Source organism: Trachurus trachurus, assembly GCF_905171665.1.
Source record: "Trachurus trachurus genome assembly, chromosome: 8".
Taxonomy (NCBI): Eukaryota; Metazoa; Chordata; class Actinopteri; order Carangiformes; family Carangidae; genus Trachurus; species Trachurus trachurus.
This window is the reverse complement of record NC_139905.1, coordinates 8,295,537-8,320,258: the sequence shown is the minus strand read 5'-3', so window position 1 is coordinate 8,320,258 and position 24,722 is coordinate 8,295,537. Positions and strand designations below refer to the sequence as shown.

General features: G+C 47.2%; 1 protein-coding gene across 1 annotated transcript in view; it reads left to right on the top strand.

Moving 5' to 3' along the window:
• Positions 1-20,390, top strand: part of shank1 (SH3 and multiple ankyrin repeat domains 1) — a gene marked incomplete at its 5' end in the record, with an annotated part of 84,404 nt that extends 64,014 nt beyond the window's left edge. The window contains 9 exons of the mRNA XM_083977752.1: positions 233-368; positions 1,055-1,135; positions 6,592-6,618; positions 6,741-6,797; positions 7,003-7,118; positions 8,351-8,474; positions 9,650-13,178; positions 15,055-15,954; positions 19,832-20,390. Coding sequence (XP_083833878.1) covers positions 233-368; positions 1,055-1,135; positions 6,592-6,618; positions 6,741-6,797; positions 7,003-7,118; positions 8,351-8,474; positions 9,650-13,178; positions 15,055-15,954; positions 19,832-19,919 — 5,058 coding nt within the window. The 3' untranslated portion in view covers positions 19,920-20,390. The remainder of the gene's footprint in view (positions 1-232; positions 369-1,054; positions 1,136-6,591; positions 6,619-6,740; positions 6,798-7,002; positions 7,119-8,350; positions 8,475-9,649; positions 13,179-15,054; positions 15,955-19,831) is intronic.
• Between the last annotated feature and the right edge of the window lie 4,332 nt (positions 20,391-24,722).

Sequence of the window (24,722 nt, the reverse complement as noted above, 5' to 3'; positions counted from 1 at the left end):
AAGATTTCAGTCCGATCGTTGAATAAAATGTGTAGAGGTACAAATAATCACTTCATCTCTTTCATCTCCTGTTAGTTTTTACGCTCCTCTTCTTTGTTGACACAGATGTTCGATGATGCTTTTAAGAATAAAAATGAAACTGAAAACAGGTTTTTTAAAGATAAAAACCAAAACCAACACCTCCAGCGGTCGGTATAAATAACTCTAACGTCTCTGTGTGTCTCCGTCTCAGGTCAACGGTCAGAACGTGGTGAAGGTCGGACACCGGCAGGTCGTCAACATGATCCGGCAAGGCGGCAACAGCCTCATGGTTAAGGTTGTCATGGTGACCCGCAACCCGGACATGGAGGAGGGTTCGAGGAAGAAGAGTAAGTCGTGTTTAAAGCTGCACTATTGCTGCAGTGTGTCACGTTGTTGTGCGTTATCAGCACCATCAGTGTTGTGTTGCTACGGAGACGCCCTGGACAACAAATCATATTATCAAGACGTAGCAAAACAAACATCACATTATTCATTTTATATTTTTCTTAAGTGGAAAGTTTTTTACATATCGTTGCAGCTCTAGTCATGTTGGTGATACCTGAGCCAGAAGAGGAGAAGAAATATCAACCAATCAGATCATGTTCTGTTAAATGAATTTACTGTGACGGCCTCAGTTCATCGTTACAAGCTACTATATCGAGCTACAGAACACCTACAGTTCTTATTTTAAATGATATATTTCAATTGAACTTTTAAATTCAGTCATTTATGTATTTATATAATTTATTCATTTTAGAAACCGCAAAATAATGAGCTATTTCACTTGCTTTATACTATATAATTTTACTTATTGCAGCTCTCCAACTCCAAGTTATTTGATATTCTCAGTTGCATGTAAACTGGGACAAGGACAGAAGTCTGATCAGACGCTAAAAATCGAATATTGAGCATAGCTCGATTAAGCTGTGCATGTAAACGTACTGAGTGTGAACAGTTTTCCTGACCCCTCTCCTCCCTTCCTCCCTTCCTCCCTTCCTCTTCCTCTCTCTCTCCCTCTCTCTCTCTCCTGCAGTTCCCCAGCAGAGCAAGAGGCTGAGCACTCCGGCCATCGCCCTGCGATCCAAGTCCATGACCTCGGAGCTGGAGGAGATGGGTAAGAAAACAGGCTTTGATTAGAAAAAAACAACTTTTTATTTCAGGGTGGAGACACAGAAAGAGAAAGAAAGAGTAAGAGAGAGAGAAGCAACAGATGTAGACAAAGGAAGAAGAGGGAGGAGAGTGTGTAGATTAGAAAATAGATGTCGATGATGAGGAATGATAGAAACAGTGTGAAACCAGAGTGTTGGGGGAGGAGGGGGGTTGTTAAAGATGCTGAAAGTGAGAAGGGGAGTTTGAGCGAGGGATAAATTTAGACGACGAGTAAAGAGTAAGATGAGGAAGAGGAGGATGAGGAGGAGAAGGAGAAGGAAGTGGTGAGCGACAGAGAGAAGACGACGACCTGCTGCCACCACCATCGCCGCCGTGGATGACGGTCTCAATGCATCTCACTGTTCTTTCAGAGGTTCCACACTGTCACTTCCAGCACCCCCACTACAGGTAACCCCACCCAGAGAAACAGCGTCGCCCCCCCCGACCCCCCCTCCGACCCCCCCGCCCGCCAGCATCCACCCTGTGACCCCCCTCCTCCTCTTCCTCTTCCTCTTCCTCCCTTCTCTTTCCTCTGACCCCCCTGCACTCCCCCACCTCTCCCCTCTCCCCCCGTTGCCACACTTGCTCCCTGGCACAGCTTTGACCCCCCCACAGTGTCCACAGAGCAGTCCGCCTCCGATCAACACACACACACTTCTACTGCTGCTGCACACTCAGAGATGGACAGAGTACTCGACCCCAGTACTTGAGTAGCAAGAGTACAAATACTACTGGTCAAAATTTACTCTGTTACAAGTAAAAGTAGCTCAGTCGTGTTACTCGAGTAAGAGTAAAAAAAGTACTTGCTTTTAAAGGTACTTAAGTATCCAAAAGTACATGCTTTTAAATTTACTTTAAAGCAGAAGTAAGCGATCCGGTCGTTTGGGCTAATGCTGCGTTCCAGGCAGGCTTTTGAAACCGTAAATTACAGCTTCAAGTCACAACTTACGATTTTGTAGCGTTCCAGGCAACCCACTCGTGTTTTTCCGACCTGTTTTACCGGTGAAAGTCACTATAACGGCCACTCGTAACTTCTGACCCGTGAAGTCGTACCAGATCGAACTGGTACGACTTCACAGGTCGGAAAAACACGAGTTACGGGTTGCCTTGAACGCACCATAGCTTCTTGTCAGCCGATGGAGTTAGCAGCCCCCGCCCTCGTCATGGATCTATTGGTCCTCGTCCCTACGTCACCACGTTCACGCGCATCCCTTGGCTGCACACACAGCCCTGCATGCCGTTCTCTCTCCTCATTGAATAAAACTTGTAGGATACGAGAAAAGTTTTCTCCTCGGCTCAGAGCAGAGCAGAGGGACTGAGAGACCCGTGTTTCGGTCCAAACACTCTATGTAAGTGGTTGCCGTCGGAAGATATAACTATTTAAGACTTATATTAACACAAAATTATCGCTTACTTCTGTTTTAACTCTTGTTTCTGAGAATTAACTCAAAGCCCGCAGAAACACCTATAAAAACAAATACATAGATCCCAGTGGAGACAGTGCACTGTGATAGGTTTCCTTCTTTGACAAACACAGCTTGTGTCCAATAGTATTTTAGAAAAAAAAAAAAAAAAAGAGCAGACCTGAAAGTAACAAGTACTTTTCAGCCTTCCTAGAAATTAACTCAAGTAAAAGTAAAAATATTTGTCTTGGAAATGTATTCAAGTAAGAGTAATAAGTACCAAAGAAATTTAATACTCAAGTAAAGTACAAATCCTCTGGATATGTACTTAAGTACGGTACTCAAGTAAATTTACTCCATTACTGTCCACCACTGTGCACAATTCTACACACACACACACACACACACACACATGATGACAGGTGTTTGTTGCCAGGGTAACACTACTGGGGGGGGGTACAGTTTTACTGCGTCTTTTGTTTCGTATCTGAAATGAAAACGCCGTCTTTGATTCATTTGGACGAGATCATCACACCCAGGATAAAATTATTGAGATGAGTAATTTTTTGAAACACACACACACACACACAGACACACACACACACACAACTTTGTTCTAGGTGCGTCGCTATGGTAACAGCATTATGTGTGGCTACGCTTATGCCATCATCTATTTGAGGCAAAATAGTGGGAGGAGAGTGCAGAGTGAGGGTCAACGCCCCCATTTGCAGATCAGAACGTCGGCCAGTGTTTTTTTTTTTTTGTTGTTTGTTTTTTTAATTGGTGGAAAAAAACAAAAAACATCCATGATGCTCTCTGTCACCGTCACCGACACCACCGCTGCTGCTGCTGCTGCTGCTGGGAATCTGCTGCAGGGCGTCACCGCCAGCCGGTCTCAGATCTGGTTCTGGTCCAGAGTGTAGAGATCAGCCCCTCGCTTCACCCCCCTGCCCCAAACCCCCCAGTCCCCCCTCCTCACCTGCCTTATCTCCGTGGTGTGACCTCACCTGACCAGCACAAAGCATGAGCACCCGGTCTGACAACACAGGCTCCAGTTCCCTGAACCCCCCGCCCCCCCCACCCCCCCCCTTACACTGTGATAACACAGACCATAAAACACACAGTAACAAACTTAAACGGATAGTTCAACATTTTGGCAAATTGGTCCATTGCCATAATCCTTATAGTTTTAGCAGTAGGTTCGTTACCTTTAATTGTTGGTGCAAGCTGTTTTTAGAACGGCGGAGCAGAGCCATGAGCTGCTCAGAGCTACGCTACGGAGGCTCATGGGATTTCTTGGTTTCCCTCATCAAACTCATCAAATACACAATCCAACAACTCCAAAACGCTCTGGTGGACAAGTAGTGACCTGCACATTCACCACGCTATGAGATAATAACAGAACGTTAACAGACAGAGTTGTTTTAGAGGTAAATACAGAGACTGCTTGCCGAAAAACGGCCCCCGACAGGAACGCCAATGAGCGGTTTTGCATGAATTTACTTCTAAAACAACTCTGTATCGTAACGTTCTGTTATTAACTCATAGTGTGATGAATGTGCAGGTCACAACTTGTCCACCAGAGCGTTTTGGAGTTGTTGGATTGTGTATTTGATGAGTTTGATGAGGGAAACCAAGAAATCCCATTAGCCTCCGTAGGGTAGCTCTGAGCAGCTCACGGCTCTATATAGGGATTATGGCAATGGGCCAATTTGCCAAAATGTTGAACTATCCCTTTAAAGGAGCTAAAGTTAGTTTACAACAACCACATTAACTCAGAGTGTTTGCATTTGTACTGAACTCACTGCAGGAAGAACTGGCTGTTCATCAGTTTATGTTGAATTAATATATTATGAAATAAATCAATTTTAATAACGTGATAAAAAAAAAAAGAGAGAAAATATAAATAGTCAGGTAAGGCAACAGACAGTGACAAACAGTGCTGTAGACTGAAAATATAAATCAAAAACAATAATTGTGTGACAGGTACCAGGACATAATGACAGTAACAAATATAATCCATCAAACCACAAGTTGGTTTTTTTTCACAGAACCAAAATACTCCCTCCAGATATAAACAAAGTGCATCTGTCCCATTGTTCATTAGAGTCAATATATTTAATGTGGATGTTTGACACATAATTAAATTAATTACCTCAGTACAAGTATCAATTCATCAATATCAATTTTCCTGTCGTAAATTGTTACTATAATCTGGAAATCTGATCAATAATTAACTAAATAACAATACTCAGAATACCCATATCAACAGTAATTCAAAGTATTAACTTCGACTAAGTAGAGGTTGGAAATATTCACACTTGCGCCACATTCAATGCACCATTAATTTTAATTTAAACATATTTATTCACAATGCACCAAAGAGAAACGTACAGTGTCTCTTATCTACTGAGGTCACTGAGAGAAAGGTGTGTAAGTGAAGTGGTGTCATTTCCAACATCTTGAATGTAGTGAATTAAAAACACTGAGACACAAACAGAACAAATGTTGTCACTTGTATTAAAGACAAAAACAACAAAAAAAAGACTGATAAAGCTCATGTCAGTATTTGTATGTTGGCTGATAAGTGACGGTAAACTTGCAGAACAGAAACAACTTCACAATAATTTATAAACAGATGTCCAGCTTTTTATATTTCTCCTTCAGTTTTTTAAAATCCCTAAACACCAATATCAATATCAGCCACAAAGATCAACTCCATTGAGCTTCACACATCCCATAATAAAATACTTAACTTTTTAATCAATTTGATTGAATATAAAACACATTTAAGCAGTAATCGTCCCGTTGCTCGCTGCCCGAGACGTGGTGGCTTTAATTCGCGCTCTTGACACCTTGTAACTCAGATGCTGGAGGCGTCGTTGCTGTCGTCGTTGTCGTTGCCGTGCCTCCGTCTGGATCAAGGTGAGAGCGGCACAACGTGTGAAGATGAAGCCGTGTCGGCCGCGGCCATATGCTTATTCAAATGCATTAGAATTCATTTAGCTGTGACGTCCCATTAAAAACTATCTCACCTCTGCGATTGGTGCAGTGTCCCGGTTCACCTAGAAGTCATGCTGCAAGATAACAAGGACATTAAAAGGGAAGTGGTTTGTGCAGCAGAGCACTTCAGTCCACACACACACACACACACACACTCTTGTTGTTGTTGTTTTATGCCACAGGAGGTCAGTTTAACATCTGAAGAACACGTGTTTTCACAAATCTGCAAGTTATTTTTCCAAAGGATTCACGCAGCGAACGTATAAATAAACTAAAATAGAATAAGAAAAAGGAAAAAAAAAAAAGCTTCCATGCTTGGTTTAACCATCGGACATTAAAATTTAACTAATGTTCAATTAAGCTCAATAAAATGCACATTATGAAACACAATGGGTTGAGTATGAGCACGGCAGATAAGCCAGTACACACACACACACACACACACACACACACACACACACACACACACACACACACACACACACACACACAGACACACACAACCTTTTAAGGGTCACCTTTAATTCCTCCTCTTTACTCCCTCTTTATGGACTTGTCCCTTTTACTGTTCACTGGTTTAACCACTAACTCTGTCCTCTCTCTGTCTCCCCTGTCCACACGTCTCTGCCGCCGCCGATGACATCTTTAACCCTCTAACAGTGGAGAGAGGTGGGAGTCGGCTTCACACTAATTCATGTATTAATATATACTATGTGTGTGTGTTGTTAAGAGAGTAACACTGTATATGTATATGTATGTGCAGCATATTTACTGTATCATAATAAGCGCGCACGCCTCAGCTGTCTCCGAGCGTGGGTGTGATGTGCGTTCTCCTACATCGGAGATCGAAAACATAAAATAGATGAATAAATAAATAAATATTAAAATAAAAAAAACCCGGTGAGGTGACTCAGTTTGTCAAGCTCCGGGGGAATATGATTAGTATTCACTGTAACAACACTATCGCACTTTCACTCCTGCCAAAACTTTAAGTCTCCTTTTGTCCTCCTTCCAGCTGCTACGCCTTGGAAAAAAAAATCAGGTACGCTCCGGCACACTGTCGCTGAAGTGCGTCGTGTTTATGTGCGTCCACAGTGACTTGGCACTTAGCAAGTTATACTCACTTTTCTTTGTATCTTCTTTTTCTTCTTCTTTTTCTTCCAGAATTCGAATCCTCACAAGTTACAGAGAAGAAGAGGACGGTCTATCAGATGGCTCTGAGTAAGGCAGCTCACCTTTTTGTCTCTCTCTTTTTTACTCTATCACTCTTTCCCATCCGCCGCCGCCGTCATGGAGTGCGTCCCCCTTTCCCACGATGTTACTGTCCATTTTTCTGTTTCATTGCTGTGTGTCCCTCTCCCTCTCCTTCTTTTCTGTCTCTCTCTTTCTGTCTCTTTCTCTCCCCCTCTTTTTTTTTTCCTCTCAGATAAACTAGATGAAATTCTTGCAGCAGCTCAGCAGACAATCAGCACCAACGAGGCGCCGGGGACACGGGGACAGGGGCCGAAAAGAGACAGGGGGAGAAGTTTCTACGGCAATGAGGTGTGTATGTCATCATCATCAGGTTGAAAACAGCTGTTTGTCCACTGTTTTAGACTGAGTTTCAGTAAAAATACAGCCTGAAATATGAAGCATACATTTTATAAAATATGAAAGAAAAATAGTTATTTCACAGTTCGATATTATTTGGCCTAAAAGTAAACAGATATTATCACTTGGTCTTTTTATATACAACAAAAACCAATGACAGAACACCAGGAGCATTTTTCACATGCACATAAAATTTATCTTCTTTCTCTTTTTTTTTGTTTGGTCTTTTAATAAAAAAAGATAAAAACAATGATAACCTGAGCTTATAAACCACTTTTCTAACATCTGTGCCAGAAAATTGTTTGACAAAAGCAGCAATAAGATCAGAATAATGAGATCGAAAGGTTTCAAAGCGAAGAAAACCACACAAAATGATAAAGAGGAGTTTCATTGGGCAGATTAATCCAGAGCCTCGAGACTCTTGACTGCAACACACTGCAGAGATCACAGAGCAGAATGTGCAACAGGAAGTTGATACTCATGTTTGTACCGGCGTCTTCGGTTTAGTATAATGACTTTAATATGTTAAAAAGTGAAGAAGTGAAGGCCTGCACCAGTGAATATGTCACTTTGACTTATTTGAACCTGCAATGAGTTATATTTTTTAGCATTAGCATTGATTCACACCTGCAGCACATTATTTCATAGCGTGGTGAATGTGCAGGTCACAACTTGTCCACCAGAGCGTTGTGGAGTTGTTGGATTGTGTATTTGATGAGTTTGATGAGGGACAGGGGACCTGTAGCTACCATTCACCTCCATTGTGTTCACTGAGCAGCTCACGTCTCTGCCCCGCTGATCTCAAAACAACATGCACCGATAATGGATTATGGTGATAGGAGAATTTGCCAAAATGTTGAACTATCCCTTTAAGTTGAACGCACCATTAGTCCTTATCGTAGTGGCCGGGGTTCGGATCCAGCTCAGGGCCCACTCCCCTTGGTCTCTGTTGCATTAGAGGCAAACACGTTCATTAAAACACCTTCAAAAATGACTCATATCGGCCATCTTTTAAAAAAATTTTTATTAAGATAAAAGTATTCAGAGACCGATGAAAAACCGAATGCGAATAAAAGATTTGGTAAGACATCCATTGAAACCAGCTCCTGAGCCTCAGTCACTTCCTGCAGTGTGTGTGTGTGTGTTTCACAGTTTCTCCGTGTTTTTTTTTTTTCCATTTCCAGGCGAATTACGGGGATCAGTCCGGGATGGGGATGATGACCTCCGGGTTGGGCCTTGGCTACGACCGCGGACAGTTCATCTCAGGTCACGGCCCACCGCACGGTATGCTGCGGCAGAAGTCCATCGGTGAGGCTGTCTGTTTATTCCTGTCTGCCCAACCCCCCCCGCCCCCCTCGCTCCGTCCCCCCCCAACTGTCCGCCTGTCTGTCTGTCCTCTGGACCGGTGGAGGTCTTTACACTGTGCTGACCTTGTTTGTCTGTTTGGCCAACGGTGTCTTGTCTGTGGACAAAATGTGCTGCACCCTGCTGCGTCGTATCTGTAGCGTATTATTATTATTATTATTATTATTATTATTATTATTATTATTATTATTATACCTGTTACTGTACTGTCGTCTGATTCTCACCCTGCCGGTATCTCCTCTACGCAGCAGCGCCACTAATCTCCTTGTTTTATTCTGATGGCTTATTTTCTGCTGTGTTGCTCACTGAGGCTTTGCTAACTCTCCCCTTAAAGGGATAGTTTGGCAAATTGGCCCATTGCCATAATCCCTATAGTTTTAGCAGCAGTTACCTTTAATTGTCGGTGCAACCTATTTTTAGAACGGCGGAGCAGAGCCGCGAGCTGCTCAGAGTTATGCTGCCTCTAAAACAACTCTGTCTGGTAACGTTGTGTTATTATCTCATAGCGTGGTGAATGTGCAGGTCACAACTTGTCCACCAGAGCGTTTTGGAGTTGTTGGATTGTGTATTATGATGAGTTTGATGAGGGAAACCAAGAAATCCCATTAGCCTCCGTAGCGTAGCTCTGAGCAGCTCACGGCTCTGCTCCGCCGTTCTAAAAATAGCTTGCACCAACAAATAAAGGTAACGAACCTACTGCTACGACTATAGGGATTATGGCAATGGGCCAATTTGCCAAAAATGTTGAACTATCCCTTTCAACACCGACTCTGGTGACCATTAAAAACCCAGAGCTGCTGCCAGCGTCCAGTGTTTGTTGCGGAACGTGAATCTCTTCATACGAACACAGACATGAGAACGGAGGACAGACTCGCTGGCAGGTCGATGGGCAGGCAGATTCAGACAGACACTCTCATATATTACCCTCAGCTTTCCTTTTCTTTTTTTTTTCTTTTTTCTGGCTCCATTTCCTCCGCGCTCTTATTCTCCTGTTCATCTGCCTCTTTACTCTCACTCCTCTCCATCTGCACCATCTGTACTTGGACGGACGCGTTTCATCCTCGTTTGTTTTCTTTCTTCTCCTTCTCCTTCTCCGTTTGTGAATGCTCTTCCTGTAGGAGTGCCCGAGGAGGAGAAGCAGTTCCTTCATCCTCCGGCCATGAAGTTTGCTCGCAGCCTGTCGGTGCCCGGGCCGGACGAAATCCCGCCTCCTCCCACCACCGCGCCGCCGGACCCTCCGTTCTCCTCGGCGCCGCCGCTGGGCTGGAGGGCCAAGTCGTCGCAGCAGCCGTCCGTCTCCGTGTCCCAGTCCACGTCCACCTCGGCGCACTACCAGCCGTACTCGCAGTCCGTGCACTTCACGCACGGCGGCAGAGAGAGGGCGGGTGGTGCTGCCGCCGCCGCCGCTGCCGACGCCGCGACCTCGTACGCGCACGCAGCCGCCCACACCGCTCAGAGCAGGACTGCCTCGCGGAAGGTCGCCTACACCGGGGAGGCCGCCGGCGTCGGAGCTGGTGGTGGTGCGGCGGCGGCGGCGAAGGCGGCGGGTCTGAGGCGAGGCTACAGCACCGCCGTCCCCCCTTCCAGCATCGCCACGGTGATGCCGCAGCAACAACAGGCGGCCCAGAGCCAAACGCAGCGAGCAGACCGCAGCGCAGCCGGCGGACCCAAAGGCGGCGCCCGGCGAGGGAAGGGTCCGCTGGTGAAGCAGTCGAAGGTGGAGGACCTGCGCGCGGGCCAGGGGACGCTCGGCGGCAAAGGCTCAGTGGAGAAGAGTTCGATCCCCATCCCCACCATCATCGTCAAGGCGCCGTCGACCAGCAGCAGTGGCCGCAGCAGCCAGGGCAGCAGCGTGGAGGCCGACGCTCCGGCGCCGGGGGAGGGAGACGACGGCAAAACGCCGCACGGTCCGCCGCCGTCCACGCCCGCACCGCAGCCCCCAGCGCCGCCCTCGATTCCGGCGCCACCGCCGCCGTCCATCCTGCCGTCCATCCGCGCCCAGGAAAACCTGGACTTCACCAGCCAGTTCGGGGCGGCGATCGTCGGCGCGGCTCGCCGGGACCGGGAGCGTTTCCACGAAGCGCGCAGGAAGAGCGCGTCCTTGTTCATGTCCGCCGAGGAGGACGACGCTGTGGCGAGGACGCAGGCGTCGCAGCAGCAGCTCAGCACGCAGGCGGAGAGCGCGTCGTCGCGGCTGCGTCCGTCCAAGTCCATTGACGAGGGAATGTTCTCCGCCGACACCTTCATCCACCACACGCGCAGCATGCCGCCCGCCTTCGGCCTCCCCGAGTACTCGTCCTCCGCCCTCGACTACCAGCCCAAGTCCGTTCCCACCGACTTGTACACGGCGGCGGGTCGCCAGGCCGCCGCTGCCACGACCACCTTCATCCACCCGTTGACGGGAAAAGCCCTCGACCCCACGTCGCCGCTCGGCCTCGCCCTCGCCGCCCGGGAGCGAGCGCTGCGGGACGACACCCGGCTGAGGAGAGGCGGCGAGCATCACTTCACCCGCCAGATGTCCAGCGTGGTGTTTCCCTCGACCGCCGCCGCCGCCGCCTCTCAGCCCGTGTCGTCGTCGTCCGCAGTGGCAGCGCTGTCCTCCAGCTCCTCCTACCTGGTCACGTCTTCTTCTCTGGCCGCCACCACGGCCACCGTCGGCCGGCCGCCGTCGCCCAGGATCCTCCGGGGAGTCGGCGGCGGTGGTGGCGGGAGCGGGTGGGGCGAGGATGGCGCCGGCGGAGAGAGGGAGCGGGAAGGCGGCGGGGCGAGGGAGGGGCTGAGGGTTCGCTTCTCCGAGGACAAGACGGTCCACACGCATCACTACCAGCCGAGCTACAAGGAGCGCGAGCGCGAGAGGTCGAGGGAGCGCGAGCGGGAGCTGTCGCGGGAGAGAGAGCGAGACAAAGAGCGGGAGGGTTACATGAGGCGGGCGGAGCAGGCGGCGGCGGCGGCCGAAAGTGCCGCGCAGCAGCAGCCGCCGCGGAGACCGTCGTTCCTCAGGATGGAGAGTCAAGCCGACGCCTACATCCTGTCCCTCACGCCGCCCTCGCCGCCGCACACCGGCGCCCAGCAGCAGCATCATCATCAGCAGCAGCAGACGGGGACGGCGGGCGGGAGCGGCGGGTCCGGCCTGATGGTGCTGCCGCCGCCGGCGCCCTCGGTCGACGCAGACGACGAGTTCGTCTACGCCGACCCGCTCCCGCCGCCGCTGGAGTTCGCCAACAGCTTCGACCGGGGGATCGGGGCGATGTCGGCGTACGCGCATCACCACGGGATGCTCCACCAGAACAACCTCGCCTCCCGCCAACAGCAGCAGGTTCCGCCGCCACCGCCCCCTCCCCCTCCGCCACCGCCGCCGCCGCCGCCTCCTCCGCCCCTAAAGGAGCCGTTTGGCGGCGGGTTTCCTACGCACACGCCGCTGCCGTCGCCTCAGGCCGGCGACTCCACCGCCTCCAGCCTCACGTCCTACGACAGTGAGGTGGCGAACCTGACTCAGTCCGCCCCCTCCCCCTCCCAAACCTCGCCCAACCCGCCGCCGCCGTCCTCGCCGTCCACGCTGCAGCCGACCTCGACAGCGGGACCGCCTCCGCCCCCGTCCGTCTCGCCGCCGCCGCCTCCCGGGTCCTACCACCACCGACCCTTCTCCATGTCGCACCCGCACCACCTGTACAACAGCACTCACGCCCCCGGCCGCTCCTCTCCCACGCCGCCCCCACACACGGTGGCGCCCCCGCCGGCGTACCGCGGCGGACCGCCGGCGCCATCGTCCTCCTCCTCCGCTCCACATCGGGGCGTCGCCTCCCAAGCCACGACCGCTAGCTGTGCCGCTACAACCACCGCTGCTGCCACCACAACAAGCACCTCCACTCAGCTCTACCAGGAGCGAACGCACGCCACGCACACGACATCGTCCTCCGCCGCCGCCGCCATCGCTCGCCGGACGGGGGAGCACCACCGCCCGCCGCCCGCCGCCAAGAAAGGAGAGTCGCTGGAGACGGTGGTCGACTCCGGGATCGAGGAGCTGGACAGCCGCAGCAGCAGCGACCACCACCTGGACTCCATCTTGGCTCTGAGCGGCGTCCGAGGCGACCGGCTGGACCGCGGCGAGAGAGGACGGCTGGGCGGCGGCGGCGGCGTGGCGGGCGACTCGGACCGGGCGGGAGACTTCCTGGAGTCGTACATGAGCTACCTGGACGGACAAACGTTTGAGATGCAGAACGCCACGGCGGCGGCCTCCACCTACCCGAAGGCCAACCGGTTCAGGGACGGGGGTCGCGCCGGGGACCTGCACAGACAGACGAGCACGGCGCCGGCGTCCTACCACCGGCGGAGGGACGAGCAGGACGACGACGACGACGGTGAGGAGGAGGGGATGGGGGACGACGACGGCCAGGACGGGTACGGGATGAGGGAAATGCAGAATCTGGGACGTCCCACTTCGCCGTACTTCGACCGACCGCGCACGCCGGAGATGAAGCCGCTCTGGGGCGACGGCGGCGGCGACCAGTCGGCGTCGCTGCTGGAGGGCAAGAAGATCTACCCTCCGGCCTCGAGCATGAAGCCGAGCATCATCAACGAGCTGAGCAGCAAACTGCAGCAGCGGAGCAAAGACAGCTGGAGCAGCCAGCGGCCGCTGGGCAGACACAGGTAACGACCCCCGACCTCGTGTGATGTCATCATCGTCCAATCGTCCACCTGCTGTGACGTCATCATTGTCCACCTGCTGTGACATCATCATCGTCCACCTCCCATGATTCATGTGACACAAACCGTCTGTTTCTATGTCTTGTTTCTGTGTCTACTCTGTGTAAAACTCTCTTTTATTTCTCTGGCTTCTTCCATGTGTTTCTCTCAGAAGCAGACACAGGTAACTGAGACACTTACACACTACTTTTTTATTTTCTTTCAATAAAAAGTTTGAAAACTGCTTTAAAATTTGTGACAGAGAAAGAAAAGAGGAAACATGTTAAAGGGATAGTTCAGCTTTTTTTTGAAGTGGGGTTGTATGAGTTACAAATGGCCCTTAAGTATAATATCTGCAGAAGAAAGGTCTCTGCTCCGCCCCGAGAAACACCGGCGGATCCTGCTGCACGGAGACACAGGCAGTACTTGGCCATTTGTACCTCATACAGCCCCACTTCAAAAAAACTGAACTATCGTTGTCGAGTTGACTGGACCACGTGTCCCTCTGTGCATGTCTCTAGTCTCTTTGGCTGTCTTTACACTACAGGTGTTGATGCCCAATTCCGATTTGTTGCCTATATCCGATTTTTTCGTCCGTCTGTTTTGACTTTCTATCGAAATGACCCATATCTGATATCTGCGTTTACACCTGCTTTTCTTGCGCGAACGACCCCCATGCGTAGGAAGAGGAAAAGAGCTGGCAGCTGCAGGGAAACAATACATACTGTCATCAACGCTATCGACGCATTATTGACGACGTAGCCTACGACTCGCATTGCTGGGGAATATCCGATCTGTCTGTTTAGACTGCAGTTGCAATTTGTAAACAAAACATTGAAACTCAGCCCCTCCTCTCGGGCTAAGCTGTGTAGCCTCCTGCTCCTGACAGCAGCAGTTGTCAGGACCGCAAAGGAAAGGAAATACAGTCTGAAAGAACCGCTGGAGCCGTGGGCCGATTAGCCGACCTTTCGCCAACACCGGGAGCCTCCGTGTATGTTTTTATGCCGTTGTGGTGAACTAAGAAGCGGGTGTTAGCGGCGGATGCTAACCGCTAGCGCTAGCCGAAGTTAGCATCAAGCTAGCTCACTACAACGGCCCTAATACTTGTTACCAGTGTCGGTGACGGTCGGGAATCGGTCCGCGGCTCCAGCGCTTCACTGAGCCCTCCTATTACTGCACGTAGCTTCACCTGAGCTCCGTCATTGGCTGGAGAGAAAACACGACTCTCTCGCCATAGATATCTATGCTCATTTGCGACTCTCTGCTCCACCCAGAAACGTCCACGTGCATAACAAAACCTGAACAAAACAGAGCAAAAGATGTGCCCATAGGCCATAGGTGATGATTAAGACGGATTTCATTTGTATAAGTCTAATGTTTATTTTTGGGCACAAAACTCCAGAACCAACCTTTTTTTTTTTTTTTTTTTAAGAAATCTTACCCCTTTTTCTAGAATTTTTGCCACTTTTTTTCTAGAAATGTTAAAACGTTTTTGAAGAAATTGTACCACGTTTTCCCAGAAATTTCTCTACAGTATTTCCAAAAATTCATGCCATTGACCCTAATTTGAATGTACATTGACTAAAACAATAACATAGGGGTCCTTCATGTAAAAAAGTTTGAGAACCACTGACATAGAGGATAAAGAATTTTACAAAGTGTCCGCGGCGATGTATAAGAGAGTAAAACGCCAACATCACAACTGGAGCAAAGGATCCGATCTGTTGCCACTTGAGAGGAAAACATCGGAATTGGGCCACTTGAACCTTGTAGTGTAAAGACGCTTTTGTGTCCTGAGCTCTGTTTATACCAACGTCTCTCTCTCTGTCTCTGTCCGCAGATTCTCAGAAGACTCGGCCTCGGCCCTGAGCCCCCCCTCGGCTCGATCCCAGTCCCCGTCTCCGATCTCGCTCTCCCAGCCGTCGTTGTCTCCGTCCCCGACGCCGGCCTCCCAGTACCCCAACTGGGGGCGGCCCTCGTCCCCTCAGCCGTCCGTCGCCGCCGTTCCTCAGCCCCCGCGGTCTCACTCCCCGTTGTCCCCGACGACCTACTCCCCTTACCCCACCTCCCCCAAACACAGACCCGTCTACCGGACCAAAGCCCTTGAATTCCAGTTCATCCCCAGTCGCGAGTCCCGCAAGGCCGAGTCCCACCACATCCTCCAGCGGCGGCGAGCCCCCAGCCCCCTCATCTCCCCGTCAGAGAGACCCAAGCTGGGGCCGCCGCGGCCGTCGTCGCTCCCGCTGCTCCCCACCACGCCCCTCTACAGCGCCCTCTACGACCTGCGGGGTTCGATCACCCCGCCGTCGCCCGGGAACCCTCTCGGCGACCCTTACTTCTCCCCGTCCCCTCCGCTCTTCGCCCCCTCCGGCGCTCCGCCTCCTCCCAACTCCACCTTGGTCGTCTCACGGTCCCTCTCTCCGACGCACTTCCTGTCCGGGACGTCCTCTCCGCCGCTGCATCCTCTGCCCCCGCCCACCTGCCTGAGCTACCCCCATCTGCCGCCGCCGTCCCCCACCAAGCCGTTTGCCTCCAAGCCGCTGCCCTACTGGACCAAGTACGACGTCGCCGACTGGCTGGGATACCTGAACCTGGGCGAGCACAGGGAGCGTTTCCTGGACAACGAGATCGACGGCACCCACCTGCCCTCCCTCACCAAGGAAGATTACCTGGACCTGGGCGTGACGCGCGTCGGTCACCGCATGAACATCGAGCGGGCCCTGAGGAGCGTGATGGACAGGTACTGTACGACGACTGCTACGGTTCACCGGCCGCAAATAATTCACTGAATTAGAAAACGTTGCAACAGAACAATCGGCACAGATGGTCGCTGAATGTTTCCTGGCACGACCGTCTCTCCATTATTTGGACTTTTTACAATTGGCTGCATACATTTCTCTCCAACTTCACTTGTTTAAAACTTTTCACCAGCAAACGTCTGAAATGCACCACTGCAAACACTCTGCATACAAACGTCAGGATCGATAACATTTAATCAAACTGCAACCACAAGTATTATGATATCTGTCTTTAGACTGAAGCTTTTATTTTGTATTTTTACTTTAGTTTTCCATAAGAAGGCCACCACTTTGTTTGTAACATAAATTAATCAGAAATGCTGCAATATTAAACATTTATTTTACTTACAATAATGCAATACGTACACGATTGCCCATAAAGTTGGAATATACTATATATTTTTACCTCTTCTCATAAAATGATTGTGACAATGTAATTTATTCTTGATAGATAAAATATATATCTTCTCAAAACTTGAGAATTAAACCATAATTAACCTTTATAATAGGAAAACGAAATTATTCCAACTTTATGGGCAACCGTGTATATAAACATGTATATATATATTCACTATATTACACATGTGTAGAGAGGCTTAAGGATCTCTGATGATCTCTGAGGAGTTGGTCCTGGACATTTAAAGTCTGGACGGACCAGTTATTACTTTGATGATGACCCCGACCCAGTTGCACAAGAAGTTCAGCCCTAGTTTTGAAATCTAAAACTGATGTTGCCAATTGAATAGTGGTGTCTCATTTAAAGAGGAACTATGCAAGTCTAGTTTCTTTTCCACTGTTTTGCTGACCCTCCCCCTGGTCATGTGCATTTGTTTTCAATAAAGCCGACGAGAAATCAATCCATGGAGCGGTGGATAACTTTATATATTAATATGCGTTACGATTTGTATATTTGTGTAGTCTTACCTGTCATAAACAAGAGTACGGGCTGCGTTTGTGTTGCGGTGCCGCAGAGACGAGAGCTGGGACACCGGGTCGGAGGCTCTGATCTGTAAGGTCGGTTTTTCGACCAAAAGACGCTAGGTGGAAGGCAGAGAGCCTCCATTCTCCCTGTAACAAGTTACAAGTCATTTATCTAACCATCACAATTACTCTGAAGCTGTTTAAATAAAGTAAAAAATGTAGCATAGTTCCTCTTTAAATAGAAAATACAAGAAAAATATATTAGATCAAAGCAGTTAAACAGTTTATTTTATGTCAGTCCAAGTTAGACTAATAAATTAGATATAAATTAGGTCGTATTCCCATGAGGAGCTGGGTTTAAAATGAGATACATTATGGGCTCGTGTATCATTAGATTCTACAGCTTCAGTTTTAGATAAAATAAAAGAGCATATTAAATTCTAATAGAGGAGTCCAGAAATATATAAGTCTGGTAGCAGTCGGTCTCTCCAATCAAAGTTTGTGTTTAGTTATGTTATAAGTTGAGGGTAATGAAAGTTGTGGCCTTGAGGAGTTGCCGACAGGTGAAGGTGAACTTGAGACATCTGTGTAAACACCTGAGGTTAGTTCACACTGTGACTGCAGAGAGACACACAGAGCCGAAGCACTTTAAACACAGGATTAATAATAACAATATCAACTTGTCGTCTCACCTCTGTGATATTTATACACATTTCCTGTGGCTCATAAAACATCAGCTCCATTATCAGCAGCAGAAGAAGATGAAGAAGAGCAGCTTCATCTTCATCATCTTCTACAGAGGCTTTAAAACTTTTGGTTTCACAAGCGTCTGATTCCAGTTTGAATCCACTTATTGAATCTAAAAGAACTTTATTAAGCTGTTTGTTATGTTTGTTTTTAATCGCTCTGCGCAGCGACGACTCTAATTTCCTCTGTTTTCTGTAGTAAAGGATATAATTTGGTATTTAAGATCCCAGCTTCCTCTAATCTCCTCGCTAACACAATGGGGTAATTTTAATTGTGATTTAGGGACCAATTACCAGACGAGCGCGACACTGACACTGATACTGATAGAAACTCCAGTAATTAACTATCACATGAGCCGAACTGTGGACTTTTTCGAGGGTCTTTGGCCAAACGTTTCATCGCCGCTCTCTCTCTCTCTCCCTCTCTCTCTGTGACCTTCATTAACCCCGCCCTCGCTCATTTGTCTAAATGCTGCGTCGACTCCTCACTGGGGAGTCGAGCTGCAGCTGCACACGAGGCACAAGATAAAGTAACAGCAACATTTATTCTACTTTATCATCCACTGGATTTCCTGGTAGATAAAGCTCCTCCTGTGCTTTTATTTTGAAGTTTTGATCCTCAACGAGATATATTTGTGGTTTTTAAGAGGCAAAAACCATCTCTGTAGTTTTACATCTCCTCTCTCAGGTTTCGCTCTTGAGCTGCAGTGACAACAAGTCATTGAGCCAATCAGAAGAGAGGAGGCTCCGAGTCTGTCTTCTGATTGGCTGGTTTTCTGAGTGAACTAATTTAATAAAAATGAGTTAACGTCAAACACACAGAGAAACTAAATCCTGTGTGATTAAACACACAAAATCCTGGTTATGTGGGCGGGGCCTGGTGTGGCGAAGGTTTCGTTGTGACATCACAAAGTCGTCACAGGAAGTGCTGACGGCTGGTTTTAAGGCTCAGTTTGTGAATACAGGCTGTGTGCATTTCTCTGTGGACTGAGGCTTTGATGCTTTCACAGTATTAATACAGAACCTGGAGCTGCTTTATAATCACACTACTCATGGAAATGACACTTTTAATAATACAGGACCTTTAACCCTTTACATATGACGCTATGGAGTATTATTACCGTAACTACATCATAATTTGTCCAATCAGAAAAATCCTAACGCTGACAGAGAGCTGAGAAGCTATGCTTTCCGTCTGTATTATATACAGTACAGACCAAAAGTTTGGACACACTCAATGCATTTCCTTTATTTTCATGACTATTTACATTGTAGATTCTCACTGAAATTCCACTAATGAACCCTGACAAGGCACACCTGTGAAGTGAAAACCATTTTAGTCAGGTTCACCTCTTGAAGCTCATCAAGAGAATGCCAAGAGTGTGCAAAGCAGTAATCAGAGCAAATGGTGGCTACTTTGAAGAAACTAGAATTGGTGGGGGTGTGTGTGTTTTCACCTATTGTATATAGTTCGGTTTTTTGCACTTTTTCGCTTGTGAATACATTTCACTTTGACACTGTTTTTTTGTAAACTCAGAGCCCTAGACTCAGACTAAATTACTATAATTGATTCTCAACATGTAAATGTTCCCATTTCAAATGTCAAATCAAAACTTCATGTGCAATAACAGTATTTTTCCTCACTAAACCCCTCTGTTTTTCTTTATTTAAACTGCGTATTTAAACTAATACTCCCATACCATGTGCAATAATCATTTACCAGATACCAGATTACAAATTTTAATTAAATACTCCTGGGAAAAGAGGGCAAAGCATTTAGACATCAGACATGGGGCATTTTTTAGCCATAATAACAAAATATGTCCAAATATCCATTTTTAGCCTCAGTAGGTAAAGGGTTATACAAACAATTGTGTGTTGTAGAGTTGTCACACATTTGTTCACCAGTTGTTCCTCTCTCTGTCTGTAATGCCTGTGATGTCAGAGACATAGAAAACATGAATGAAGGTTTTGTTTGATTCACAGTTTAATATTTTCTAATCTACTGTTTTTTCAACTTGGAGCCAGAACAAAGACGGAGCTGGAATCAGAGTCTCTCCATTTTCAAAAAAGCTCAAATCACACAACCAACCAACAAAAGAAATAGAAAAAACACTAAACATCACACGTGTCCTGTGTTTTCTGTCCTCAGGTTGTCCAGCAGCCCGTTTCCCATCTCTGTTCTCTCTCCTCGGGACGGACAGAGCGAGAGGAGGAGGGACGACGGGAGCCGGAGCTGAGCCTGCAAACACAGCGACGAGAACGAGAGAGAGGAGGAAGGAAGGAAGAAAGGAAAGAAGGAAAGAAGGAAGGAAGGAAGGAAGGAAGGAGGGGTTGGAGTCAATGAGGGAGGAAGACACAACTGCTGCTGTCCACGGCCGATTCACACGACAAATGAGGAGGGAACAGATTTCACAGAGAGAGAGAGAAAGCGCGAGAGAGAGAGGAGGACGAGTGGAAAATAAAGGGCTGACGATCCATAAAGACACCGGCTGGTTGTGCACACACACACACACACACACACATACACACACATATACACACACATGGATGCATGGCCACACAAACACAAACACAAACACCCCCTCATATGAGACACTGTGGCTGCAGCAGATGTTTAGAGGAGACATAAAGGAGCGAGCAGCCATGTTGTTATATAGTGCAATCAAAGACGGCCCCTCCCTGGAGAGTGTGTGTCTGAGGAGTGTGCGTGTGTGTGTGTGAGAGTGTGTGAGCGTGTGAGAGTGTGTGTGAGATGTCGACAGCTTCCACGTCTCTCAGAGGTGACGAAGGCGCAAGAAAAGTCCAGGTCGGTCGGTCGGTCGGTCGGTTTTGCTCGGCCATGTGACGATGATGATGCAGGTGGCTCGCTGCGATTGGTCGGCGTCTTGTTCTTCTTACCTCACCACTGGTCATGTTAGGGCTCGGTCGTCACGGCGGCAGCGTCCTGTCGTCAGGATGTGACGAGTTTCTCTTTAGCTCTTTATCATGTTTAAGTCTTATAACGACACATTTACAGACTGGTCACTGTATCACACAATTTGTAGCAAAAATAAATAAGTGCCCAGACCGACAACATAAAAAAAAAACCCAACAAGAACAGAAAGATACACAACACACTGATACACACACAGGCACCTGAGATACGACTATACAGCTCTGGAAAAAATAAAGAGACCACTCCAAATCATATTTAATGAGGAAGAAAGATTATAAATAAATTTTTAAAAAAACACTGCTGCGATTAAATATTGGGATTATTCCACCTATGTTGATTTCTAAACTCTTCCTAAGTTTAAAAAGTAGTGTTGTGTTGTTTTAAAATGAATATGAACTTGTTAAGAACAATTTTTTTGTTATTTTGACCTGTTTATGCAAATAAATGCTCTAAATGACAATATGTATTTCCAATTTGGGAGAAATTGTGTCAGTAGGTTATAGAATGAAACAAAAGTGTTCATTTTACTCAAACACATAGCTATGAATAGTAAAACCAGAGGAACTGATCATTTTGAAGTGGTCTCTTTAATTTTTTTCAGAGCTGTACATGCCTGCATGCAAACACAACCAACATGTAGACACACACCTACACACACACACACACACACACACACAAGCACTTCCCTGTGTTTGTGTTAGAGTTTATGGGACACCTTATATAAAGACACACTATATGTTTGGAGATGTATCGACGCCAGAGGAGACGGACTGTGACGGGACACGAGGCGGCGACGACGACGACAGCGATGAGGATTTTAATTTATCGGGTTCAGAGACTTCCTTCCTCAGCGTCCACCAGGAGTTCGTCCTGTCCTGTCCCGCCGCCCCACTACCACCCAGACCTCCTGCTGCTGCTGCGAGGTCCGAGGGAGACTGGAAAGGAGAGGGGGAGGGGAAGAGGAAAAACTGCCATTTCTCTTGCTCTTTCCCACCCAATCCCCCCCTGCTCCTCCCTCCCTCCCCTGCCCACCTGCCCACCCACCTACGCTCTCTCTCGAACCAGAACCAGGAGGAAAAACGAGCAGCGAGCGGCCGATTTTGGGGGGGAGGGGGATCCAACTGAGAGTAACGCTTATATCGAATTTTAATACTATGATTGTTCTTACAATTTTTAAACTTTAAATGGGAAAAACTGGAAACTCTGATACTGAAACGAAGAGATTTATTGTTACTACTCATCGTTACTCTCATCGTCCTTACTGTTGTTATTATTAATGAGACGGTTTGTTTGTGCCTGTGGAGCTGAAGAAGATGAACACAATCCTGCTGGAGATATATATTTAAATACATATATATATAATAATATAGAGATCTATATATAATATGATGGAGGTATTTTTGAAGAAAGATTATTCGGTGCAGCTGTTCCCCCTCGACAGGAAGTGATGTAATACTTAAATGTGAAGCACATTTTTCCATCAGTTTGTTTCCTCCTTCGTCGTCTGTGAAGCTTTTTAATCTCAGTTTCTCTCTCTCTCTCCTTTAACTCTGAGCTGCCGCTTCACACGATGCAGATGCTGAAAATAAATGTAGCAGCTGTTAATGCGGGGATGCCCCCCTGACACACACTCACACTGCTTTTAAAGGGATAGTTGAACATTTTGGCAAATTGGCCCATTGCCATAATCCCTATAGTCACAGCAGTAGGTTCGTTACTTTTAATTGTCGGTGTAAGCTGTTTTTAGAACGGCGGAGCAGAGCCGTGAGCTGCTCAGAGCTACGCTACGGAGGCTAATGGGATTTCTTGGTTTCCCTCATCAAACTCTTCAAATACACAATCCAACAACTCCAAAACGCTCTGGTGGACAAGTTGTGACCTGCACATTCACCACGCTATGAGATAATAACGGAACGTTATGAGACGGAGATTCATTTACGCTGATGCGCATTCATTTGCTTTTACCTCTAAAACAACTCTGTCTCATAACGTTCTGTTATTATCTCATAGCGTGGTGAATGTGCAGGTCACAACTTGTCCACCAGAGCGTTTTGGAGTTGTTGGATTGTGTATTTGAAGAGTTTGATGAGGGAAACCAAGAAATCCCATTAGCCTCCGTAACGTAGCTCTGAGCAGCTCGCGGCTCTGCTCCGCCGTTCTAAAAACAGCTTGCACCGACAATTAAAGGCAACAAACCTACTGCTAAGACTATAGGGATTATGGCAATGGGCCAATTTGCCAAAATGTTCAACTATCCCTTTAAACACGCCCTTTTATTGATAACCACACACAGATTTCGTTTGTTTTCTGTGTCCTATTATTATTAATTTTCCTTTATAATTATTAATTCTTCATCAGCTTTCTCATCATAACCTCGGTCCTGCTTCTCTCGCCATCGCTGAGATCTAATATAAGGGCTCTCTCTCTCTCTCTCTCTCTCTCTCTTTCTCTCTCTCTCTCTCTCTCTCAGTCATGACCTCTCTACCTTGAACAACACTTCACCTCTCCTGCTGCTGTTCGAGTCCTCCAACATATCATGTCCTCTCCTCTCGACCCTCAGTCTATTTTTGCAAAAAAAGATAAATTAAGTTTTCACACACACAGGTAATAAATGTGAATGAAGAGAGGTCGTTAAGTGACAGTTGTGTGGTTGTTCTTCTTCTTCTCGTCATTGTTGTCGTTGTTGCTGCTGCTGCTGCTGGTGGTCGAGGGACTTAAGGGTTCACGTGGGGAGAATTGACAATAAGGACGATGAGATTAATGGTCTGATCTAATTATGGTTTAAGATGTTAAAAAAAAGAAAATGAAAAAAACAAAACAAAAAAAGTCTCAAAAGTTCTAAAGAATCTCTGTCTTCCAAATAATGTTTAACATGAAAAGGTACCATGTATTTATTTAACTGTTCTGCTTTCTATACAGTTTGACCTGTTCTCTGCATCTCAACTCCCCCCTTCCTCCCCCTCTTCCCCTCTTCCTCCCCCCTTCACCTCCTCCATCCTCTGTACAAAGCACCTTCTGCAGTCGCTGCTGCCTCGTGCCAGTGTTGCTCACTGCTCATTGTTTATTACCAGCATATTATGCAAAGGCCCTGTTTCCATTAGCAGCTGTGACTCTTCGTCTTATCTTTTCTTTTTTTTGGGTTGTTTTTTTGTGCATTTCCCCTTTATAAGGTTTCAAACAAAGGGGAAGTTTCTGTAAAGGTGAATGAGCTCCTCCTCCTCCTCCTCCATCACAGGTTATTAGTTCAACACCCTCAGTCTGCCAGTGTAAACAGGGCCGACTTATAACTTTGGATAAGACGTTTTGAAAACATCTCTCGCTGATATGATGATGATGATGATGATGATGATGATGATGATGATGATGATGATGATGCTTGATGCTCTCGTTGGTGAGAAACTGGTGTTTTGTTTAGTTTTTTTCTTAAATCCTCTCTTTGCGTTCAGTTCAGTAGTTGTCGTGGTGACGTCGGGAGACAAACGTCAGGATCAGACAGAGGGAATCGGTCCGACTCTATAGAAAGCATTTCTTTTCCTTTTAAGAGATCTTTTAAAAAAAAAGAAAAAAACGAGAATATGAACTGATGAAAGGTAAACTTACAGAATATATATGTATATGTGGTAATGCATATACACACATTCATATAATCATATATGAATTTCAAATGTTTTAAGAGATAATAAATTGTTAGAATTATAATAAAGATACAGAAACAAACGACCGATTGATGTTTGGTGATTTCTATGTTCAAAGTCAACTTTATTATCACTACAGCTTCTCACAGTCCACTCAATGTAAGTATATAATCACCAGTGACCCGTTTTCAGGTTTTAAATGCATAAAAGTACCAGCATAAATTTGTTTACAGCCTCAAGGCTTTTTTGTTCTAAAATGCTCTGGTTAAAATGATGACATTTGTGGTGTTAGGGTCAATTTTGACCTGATTATAACAATAAGAACAATAATGAGAGTTCAAACTGAAATCATAAGTGCAAAACCAACCTTTTCATGGATACAGAAGCCTAACAACATAACCAAGAGATGAGAAACAAATGGGATGATAAATAATTGTTTTTAATGTGTTTTACAGCTGATTTAACACAAG